The 9,475-nt window shown below is 51.3% G+C and overlaps 1 protein-coding gene and 1 long non-coding RNA gene across 2 annotated transcripts; one reads left to right on the forward strand and one right to left on the reverse strand.

The window, feature by feature from the left end:
• Positions 1-982: 982 nt before the first annotated feature.
• Positions 983-8,801, forward strand: LOC131504801 (uncharacterized). Its single transcript, XR_009258154.1, has 3 exons — positions 983-1,439; positions 7,667-7,812; positions 8,632-8,801. It is a non-coding gene; the product is annotated as an uncharacterized LOC131504801 (long non-coding RNA).
• Positions 2,712-7,609, reverse strand: TSPAN1 (tetraspanin 1). Its single transcript, XM_058717564.1, has 8 exons — positions 7,467-7,609; positions 6,957-7,021; positions 4,304-4,510; positions 4,022-4,096; positions 3,807-3,905; positions 3,572-3,727; positions 3,388-3,471; positions 2,712-3,201 (listed from the first exon to the last, which is right to left on the reverse strand). Exons 2-8 carry the CDS (start codon positions 7,011-7,013, stop codon positions 3,154-3,156), a joined length of 726 nt encoding a protein of 241 aa, XP_058573547.1. The 5' UTR covers positions 7,014-7,021; positions 7,467-7,609; the 3' UTR covers positions 2,712-3,153.
• Positions 8,802-9,475: the final 674 nt, after the last annotated feature.

A 9,475-nucleotide genomic window follows, 5' to 3' on the forward strand; every position in this document is an offset into this window, starting at 1 on the left:
TTCCCTAAGCTCCACCTTAGGACAGCTGAGCCTGACCTTAGCCTCACTGTACTTGGGGCTGAGCTTACAGAAGCCACCCCAAGCCTCTTCCCATTAGGCAGTTAACCTGCCTAGCTTGTCTGTTTAGGTACCGGTCTCCAGAGATGAAGCAACAGAGCAAAAGGGATACTTGCGGTTAGGGGAGGTGATGGGAGAGCAGGTGAGTCTAGGGGGGTTGGAAAGGAAGTGAGTGAAACAGAACTGGGGTGGCATCATTCAGGAGGCTATGACTGGGCTGAAGATGGAGTTGTAGGAACAAGGATCTGTGGTCCTTAGGGTACTTTTTTTTTAATGTTTATTATTTTAATTTTTTTTATGTTTTATTTATTTTTGAGAGAGAGAGAGAGAGCGCATGAGCAGGGGAGGGGCAGAGGGAGAGGGAGACATAGAATCTGAAACAGGCTCCAGGCACTGAGCTGTCAGCACAGAGCCCGACACGGGGCTCGAACCCATGAACCGCAAGATCATGACCTGAGCTGAAATCGGACATTTAACTAACTGAGCCACCCAGGCACCCTTTAATGTTTGTTTATTTTTGAGAGAGAGCGAGAGCAAGCAAGTGGGAGAGGGGCAGAGAGAGGGAGACAGAGTATCATAAGCAGGCTCTGCATTGATAGTAGAGTGCCTGATGTAAGGCTCAGACTCATGAACTGCAAGATCATGACCTGAGTCAAAGTCAGACACTTAACAAACTGAGCCACCCAGGCGCCCCCCTTTGGGTACTTTGTAAGCAGATTCCATATCTATAAATTTTTCTGGAGAAAAGCTATCAATTTCTTCTTAAAAAAATTTTTTTTAATGTTTATTTTTGGGAGAGAGAGAGAGCATAAGTGGGGGAGGGACAGAGAGAGGGAGACACAGAATCTGAAGCAGGCTGCAGGCTCCAGGCTCTGAGCTGTCAGCACAGAGCCCGATGTGGGGCTCGAACTCATGAACCATAAAATCATGACCTGAGCTGAAGTAAGATGCTTAACCAACTGAGCCACCCAGGCACCCCCGTTTCTTCTTATTTTTTAATGTTTATCTTTGAGAAAGCATGAGCAAGGGAGAGGTAGAGAGGGGGGAATAAAAGAACTGAAGCAGCTCTGAGCTGACAGCAGCAAACCTGATGTGGGGCTCAAACTTGACAAACTGTGAGATCATGATCTGAGCCGAAGTCGGATGTTCAACCAACTGAGCCACCCAGATAGCCTGAAAAGCCATCATTTTCATCAGATTCTCACCTAGCCAGTGATCCAAAGAAGTTAGAAAGATCTAACTTAGTCATAGAAGCACCAGGAAATGGATAGGACTGTCTAGAAGGAGTGGATAAGAAAGTCTAAGGCAGGTGGCAGGACATTTAAGGGATCTAGTGTAGACCACACCTCTTGAGATGGGTCAGCCTGCAGAGTCTGTTCAAGGTAAGTCTGGTGAGTGCCTTATGTAGAGCCTTGGCCAGGGAGGCAGGAACTGACTAGAACTCCTGCCCTTTTATCAGCTCTACCCCTCCCTCCACCATGGCACAGGTGCTCCGACATTTCTCGCCACCCTGACGCCTTCAGTGTTTGCTGGAGCTAGAGATAGTGCTTGAGGTGCCACAACAGTCAAGTTGAGGAGCAGTTAGCTCACGAGGTGGTGGAGGCCCGCCCTGAGCAAACAAATCCCCTGCAGCCTCCATGTAGGTACCTGGGGAAGGGTGGTGTGTGAGAGATGGTAAGGTTATGAAGGTGGGGAGAGGGACTAGTTGCTCTCCCTGCCCAGCCCCCCAGCAGGCTCCTGATCTGGACCTGGGACTAACTCTCAGGCACTGTGTGGTTCTGTCCAGGTTGCTGTTCCTTCGTGGGCTCAGCAAGGGGTAATAGTTCTGGACTGCCCTAGGAAAACCAGGTGGGGAGTAAGGAGGACTGGTTTGCTAGTCTGGGTTTTGCTGGCTGTAGCCTCCCTCCTTAGTGTTGTCCGTCCTGGTTCAGCAGCAATCAGATCTATGTCTGGGATATTCTGGCCTTCAGGTAAATTGGACTCCACATCAGCCAGGACCCCACCAGACTCTGGAGTCAGACAGTCTGGGCCCAAGTCAAGGCTCAGCCCTTCAGGGAAGGTTGTGGACGTGGAACAAGTCACTTGGCCTTTCTAGGCACAGTTTCTAGAGCTTGGGGGTGGTTAAGATTAAGAGATCAGATCTGTAGAGTCCCAGAGGCAAGCCAAGACCAAAATAAACAAAGTTCTTTCTAAAATCCCGAAGGCAAGGACAGGTATGGGCTTTGCCTGAGTGAGAAGGGTAGGCAGCTTGGATCCTCTGATGGGGGCTTCTGGAGGGATTCCAGAGCCTAAGAAGTGACCCTCCCATTGCCTTGGCAGTATTTCTTGTCTCTCCACCCCCACCTGGGCACAGGCTTGTTATTTTCATAGCTTTCCAGTCCACTGCCCCCACCCAGGAGGGGGTAGTTTCAGGCCAAAGTCCTCCGACATTATGGAAAGGCAGACTGGCCCAGCCCCCAGTTCCTCCCCGAGTGCCCTCTTGGTCATCCCTGTTAGGCTCCCTCCCAGGCCTGGAATCCAAATGAAGGGGGAAAATAGGCATCTACCTCCACCCTTGTGACCTTTCCAGGGGCCTTCTGAGTCACCAGCCCCATAGGAATCTGAGGCCAAGTGAGGCAAGATGGGCCTGCCTCTCCAAGGATACGCGAAAAGAGTTCCAAACGGAGACATTTTAATTGGGTTATGAGTTCTGAAGAGCCTTCTACACATCCGCCTGGTGACTGCTGATTTTGCATGTGCCCATGTTTTAGGGTGCCTTTCTCTCATCCCGCAGCGGGGCTGCTGGGATCACTGAGAGCCCCCGTTGGCTTGAAAGGGTGTCAAGGGTTTAAGGGACAGACTGGAAGTATGGGCAGGAGAACTGACTGCCTTAGAGGTTCTGACCGCAACCCCACCATTGGAAGGAAAACTCAGGCACAGCTGGAAGGGGGTGGTCCCCTATTTGGCCCCAAGTCCAGAGCAGCAAGGCTGGGCCCACTCTGGCCCAAATGAAACTGTTAGATCCTGTCCTCAGCCCAAACACTGCCGCTTGACAGTGCCAGGATGCCTCTTCCCAGTTCTTATGTGGCAGCAGCAGTGGCGGAGGCAGAAGCAGACTTACTTCAAATTGCAGTACAGATACATGGACACGATCATGGCTGACAGCTGGTGGGAAAGGAATAGGTAGAGATGAGGGATATGATCAGGGTCCTTACGCTTCAGTCTCCTGCCTCCCAGACACTCTACATGAAGCTCTGTTAGAAGTCTGTCTCCTTCTGCAAGGCCTCCAAGATGGGTCAAGCACCCTGATCCAGTGGGGATATCCTGCCCCAACCTCCTCATGCCCCTTACCTCCAAGCCCCCAATTCCAGCTGCCACAGCACCCACAGTGACTGCGTTGGTTCGGATGTCATACAGAAGCTGATTGAAGCAGCCCTTGGGGGAGGGAAGAGAGGGGCTATAGTCAGCAGCTGCACCCCTCCCTCATTCAGCACTTTGAAGACATTAAAGCAGCCCCCAACCTTCCATACCACACCTGTACAATGTTGTCATCAGCCTTCTCCTTGGTGCAGGGTTCTGTGGCTGTGCCATTGCCATTGTCAAGGCAACAGTACGGGGGAAAGGTATGGTTCTTCATGAAGTAGGGAGAGCCCTCAAAATCCGTGTAGTTGTTAAAGCCACAGCACTTGAGCTGGAAATGAGGAGGGAAGGGTGGTCAGCGGGGCCTCGTTTTTTCTCCCCACTCCAAAATCTCCCCCAGCCCACCTTACCCCTGCCATGGTGGTGTTCCACACTTGGGTGAAGTCCTTCTGAGAACCATAGTCTTTCTTGATGGTAGGCACTACCAGCAACGTCAGGAAGTGCTCAGCCTGGATGGGGCAGGTCAATGCTTAGGGCCTGGTAGGGAAGGTGGCCATTCACAGGCCACAGCCCACTTGCAGGGTTTTTCCCGATCTTTCCCCCTTGCCCCATCCCCACTCCTCACCATGGTGGTATACACCAAGGCAACCACAGCAGCTGCAACCTCAGCAATGAAGATGATGAGGAGGATCAAGAAGAACTGAATGGGGAACAGAGGTCTGAATTTTAGAGACAGTCCCTCCTGCCTCACTTATTGTAACCCACCACCCATTAAAACAAGGCAGTTGCCCCCTCTGCTGAGGCCTCTGGAGTCGAGAGCACGGTTTGGGGATCCCCAGAGCCTGGTGTCAAGGGTGAGGGGGCCCCGGGTCTCGGTTATGGGCCTATGGAGCTGGGTTTGACACACCATCATGAGGGCACACTTGTTCTCAGTCTGAGCACCGTAGCAGCCCAGGAAACCAAGAGCAAAGAGCACAGCACCAGCTGCGATGAGGAAGTAGCCCACGTTGACAAACTGCATGGCACTGGATGACAGCGGCCCGAAGATCTTCAGGAAGGATGACCCATCGACGGACACCCAGATGCCCACTGCCAACAGGGCAACGCCACACAGCTGGGGACAGAGAGGCAGACCATAAAACAGTGTGGGCAAGCAGCTCCTTACCACGCAGTTGAGTCAGGAAGATGGGAAATGAGAAAGTTTCTCCCTTTATTGGCTAAGGAGTCTTAAAAACTCATCCTGCACGGAGGAAAATATTCTGTAGAGCCAGAAAAATGGGAGCTGGGCCACCCATAGCCAGCACCTATGCAGATATAAATGGGATCAGGGGTTCAGAAATATCTACAGGATGGGAGAAGGGCAAGACTTTTCCTCACTGCTGTCAGGGTCAAGCCACATAGCTAGGAGTGAAAACAAGCAGGTGAGGGCAGCAGGGTATCCCCGCCCCACCCCCACCCCATTTCCTTGCAGAGTGAAACGCCTCTGTCTTCTGATAGGTGAAACAGTGGGGTTGTAGCTTGAGCAGGCTCAACAGTCACCATGGCAACAGAGGTGGGGCTGAGGTTTACACCTGCTTCCAACCTTGGAGAGGGACTCTGGGAGAAGGGACACCTACCTTGAGGCCCCATTTGGCCCCTCTCCAGGATCAAACTCCAGGCCTGCCCTTCATCTAACCTAGACCTCTCTTTGCCTCACTGAGGCACCAGAGGGGGAGTACAGCCAGGGTTTCTTTTAGAGGCTCTCTCTTGCTCAACCTCAAACCTCAGGGGATTCTGAGGCCCAGACTGGGCAGGAGGTACACTGTCCAGACGCCACACCTCTTAGAGCAAAGCCATCCTGATCCAGAGTATTAGCAGATGAATCAGCCTGACATCACCTTGGTGCCGAGCTATAGAAACTGAGGCTAGAACCAGGTGGCAGATTGTGGCTGGATCCCAGGCATGTTTGCCCAAGGACAGAGAGCTGGGCTCCCAGCCTACAAGGGTCAAATTTCAAGGAGGTTGAGACCTGCCCTGCCCTGCCCAGCCTGGCAAAGCCTGACCAACAGAGGCCAGAAACCAAACCGGATTTGCCTTTAACCCCCTCGGACCGGAGCCCCTACTATCTCCATATTGCTGGGATCCCTTTGCCTTCTCCAGATATATGGATAAAGGCTAGTGCCCTGAAGCTAAAAGCCCAAAGCATGGACCATATTGGAGTCAGGTTATTCACCTCTAGCCCAATTTCTCCAAAAATCCATCTACACTTCCTGTCTCTACTTCCTCACTTTTCACTGACTCTAAGCCACTCTAGTGTGGCTCCAAGGTCTGTGGTGCCATGCTGTGCTAAATCTGGTGGACACTTCATGTGCCATGCCCTTCTGATCTCTCTGAGATTGTGCTCTCCTTGATTTCTTTCCACTGCTCTTTCTCTATCTGCTTCCTGGTGGCCGTTTCTCCACATAATCCTTGTAAGTTGGGTTTCTCAGAGGTCACTCTGCCTGAGTGCTCTTACCCACTCAGTGGCTTCACTGACCATTTGTGGTCACATGACTTCCAAATATCCATGTCCAGCTCCAACCAGAGCTACAGCCCCATTGGGTATGCAGCTGCCTGTGGGACATCCCCCAGGTTGCTCACACCAGAACCACAGACATTACCTCCAAAACCTCTGTCTGCCTTGCCCCCCTTCTGCCCCTTGGCCACCATCTGAGGCCTTTGTCTTTGTCCATCTCTCCCCATCTCCACCACCATCTCCAGGGTTCATGCCTCATTACTCAGCTTCCTCAAACATGCCCTATACAATCTGTTCCTGGTTTTCTGAACAATATCCAATTTCATTGCCTCTGGGTCTTTTTGCATGCTTTACAACCTCCTCACCCAGTGCAAATTCCCAGCCTCACCTATTTCCTCCAGATAGTCTTCTCTGACCAGGGTTCAGGCCCCTCCTGTGGGCTCCCATAGCCCCTCTGCTAAGGCCAGACACAGTACGTTGCCACCGTCTGCCTATCTGCTTTGCTGGATCTGAGATCCTCAAGGGCAGAGAAAGGGCTTGCTCACCTTTCACCCCAGCACTTAGCACAGTCTTAGCACATAAATGTTTGTTGAATGAATAAAGGCTGCTTGAGGTTTGTTGAATGAATAAAGGCTGCTTGAGGCCGACTCTCTGCTCTGAGGTCTTCAGGCATTTCTCCTTTCAGCTGCCTGTCCTACAGAGGCCACTGAATTTCCTTGATCACTAGGTAAGCTTGGGCAAACTTCTCCCTCTCACTGGGCCCCCAGTCCCTATAAAAGGGGACAATCGCTCCTGTTAGCCTACACTGCCCTGCGCTAAATCTGGGCTGAAGCTTCCTGGAAGGGAGGACCTTCTCCTACGCTTCTCCTCCCCAACTTGTGTAGCAGCCAGGCTGCTCCTGAGACCAGGACTTGGCATTTGGGGAGAATTCTGCACCCTATCATAATGGGAAATTTGCACCACAGAGTCTGGACACAGCAGTGTCCTATTTCCCAGCTTGGGCTCTGTTTAGGTTGTGACCCACTCTTATAGGGAGCCCCGAAGAGCCCACAACCCCCATACTTACAAAGATGAGGAAATTGAAGAGGGTCATCATGGTTTTAATGAAGCTGAAGCACTGCATGGTGGCTCCTGAGAGGCAGACAAGTGTGAGTTAGGAATTAGTGCCACGTGCCTCCACTGGCCCCTGGACTGGCTCTGCCATTTGGACCCTGACATAGCAGACTCCAGCATCCAGGACCCATAAATCACCAAAATTCCCCTGAATCTAGACTCTGACACCTCAGGACTTTTCCCAAATCCTCCTGACACCCCTACCTCTTTGTACTGCCCCAGACCTCTACCAGCACCTGACATTCTGAGATACTAACACCCCAGGTTTCCCCGCTGGCGCCCCAAACCTAGCCCCCACACTACAGATTACTTCATGTCCTTCCTTGGCACCACTGTGTCCTGGATCTCTCTCCCAACCCAGCCCTAGACTCTTTCCGGACCCTCTCCATTGGCCTCCCAGCTTCCCAAACCTGTTTACAGGTTGATTTCACTTTATAAGATAATCCCTATCCTATACCATCACCTGTTCAGGGCTCTTGGTAGTGAGTTCTGAAAGAAGAATCTGCTGAGGCTCCAGAGGGGACAGGCAACTCCAGGGAATTGCCACTTGAGTGGGCAGGCAGTGAGAAGGGGCTGGCTCTCTCACACCACTGCTCACCTGTAGGCGGGGCAGGGCTTTTCAAGGCCTCCTCCTCTGCTTGCCTTCCCGTCTGCCCCACCCAGCAGTCACTCAGCCTCCTCTTGCCCTGCTGCCCCCTGCTGCCTGGAGATCTGTCCCCACAGCCACTGGAGCAGCGGGCCTCGTCGGCCTGGCAACACCAACCGCAGCAACACCTTTCCTGATCTGAAGAAGGAAGAGAAATCTGAGGGTAAACAAGCAGCTCACAGAATTTCTGGGTGCCTTCCACCACCACCGGGTACATATGCTTCTTAGCCCTCATCTGCTGATACATTCATACACCCTGTGTGCTCACAGGCACGCACACCTCTGCCCAAGCTGCCATTTGTATACACACACAGAGGTATGTACATAAACACCTACTAGCTCTCATGAGCGTGCACACAAACACATGCATACACACATACTCTTTAATAATTTTTTTTTCAACGTTTTTTATTTATTTTTTTGGGACAGAGAGAGACAGAGCATGAACGGGGGAGGGGCAGAGAGAGAGGGAGACACAGAATCGGAAACAGGCTCCAGGCTCTGAGCCATCAGCCCAGAGCCTGACGCGGGGCTCGAACTCACAGACCGTGAGATTGTGACCTGGCTGAAGTCGGACGCTTAACCGACTGCGCCACCCAGGCGCCCCACACATACTCTGACCTATGTGTGGACGGATCCCAGCAACTAAGAAACAACAAAGCAACATCTGAGGTACATTCTTTAAGTCTCTCTGTGTTTCTTTGTCTCTGTTTCTCACACACACACACACACTCAAGCACATCTATACTTTCAAGGAAATGGCCAAGGTTTAGTAGCTTCTGCCCCCTCTTCTGAGCAGCAAATGACTCCTAGTCCTTTTCCCTCTGCAAAATCTCAATTTCCCCATCTTTCTCCTCCCTTCTTTCCTCCTTACTCGGCTCCCTTCCCATCCTTTCTCTTGCTCCCCCCCGCCCCCCGCCTCCGCTGCGATCCAGTATTCTAAGCAATCTGCGTTAAGCACCCCTTTCTTTTCTGCCAGCAGGTGGCACCATGGTCCCACAAAAACATCACCCCAATTTGAAGGCTCAGCAATCCCGTTCTACAAAAATCCCTCAGGGTTTAATTTGAACTCCTGCCTGCCTCTTTCCGCTGCTGGTCCTACTTTCCACTCTAATGCTGCCGCCCGACCTTGAGGTGCTGGGGAAGTTCTGGCCTTGGAATCACTCAGACCAGGTACTCCAATGCTGGTTCTACTGCTTCTTAGCTGTGCAACCCCAGGGGCATTTCTTAGACTCGTTTATTTTTCTTATTTTTAAAATGTATTTTGAGAGAGAGAGAGGGAGAGGGAAAGCATGGGAGAGGAGCAAAGAGAGAATCACAGGTAGGTTCCATGCTATCAGCGCAGAGCCAGACATGGGGCTTAATACTGTGAGACCATGATCTGAGCCAAAATCAAGAGGTAGACACTTGACCTACTGAGCCACCCAGGCGCCCCTTCTTAGACTCAGTTTCAAGCCTCTGTGTCCTGGTCTGTATAACAGAATAGTTATATAGAGTTTTAAAATAAGATTTTCTCACCACTCTGGGACAAATGAGAATGACCACAGAGTGGGAGGTCAGAGTGGGAAGAGTCATTACCAGAGGGGGTATGAGTTGGATGAAGTGGACTTTTAAAATTTTTTAAAAATTTGAATATAGTTGACACTTTGTTTTGTTTTTTTATAATGGGAAGAGGCAGTGAAGAAACAGGGCAGAGAGGAGGGCTGATGACACTAATAGTTGTGTAGATCGTGTTTTAAATGCATTACATATATAGTCTTTTTTCCCCCTCTTCACAACCATTCTATGAGATAGATTCTCTTTTATCCCCTTTTTAAATACGGGGA

The sequence above is a fragment of the Neofelis nebulosa genome, chromosome 2, assembly GCF_028018385.1.
Source record: "Neofelis nebulosa isolate mNeoNeb1 chromosome 2, mNeoNeb1.pri, whole genome shotgun sequence".
Lineage (NCBI taxonomy): Eukaryota > Metazoa > Chordata > Mammalia > Carnivora > Felidae > Neofelis > Neofelis nebulosa.

Excerpts from the sequence above, each read along its gene's own strand:
- TSPAN1 (XM_058717564.1), bottom strand. The coding sequence starts at position 7,013 with ATGCAGTGCTTCAGCTTCATTAAAACCATGATGACCCTCTTCAATTTC. Across the intron at positions 4,511-6,956 it reads TCTTCAATTTCCTCATCTTT|CTGTGTGGCGTTGCCCTGTT; the intron begins GTAAGTATGGGG and ends CTCTGTCCCCAG. Across the intron at positions 3,202-3,387 it reads CTGGAATTGGGGGCTTGGAG|CTGTCAGCCATGATCGTGTC; the intron begins GTAAGGGGCATG and ends CTTTCCCACCAG.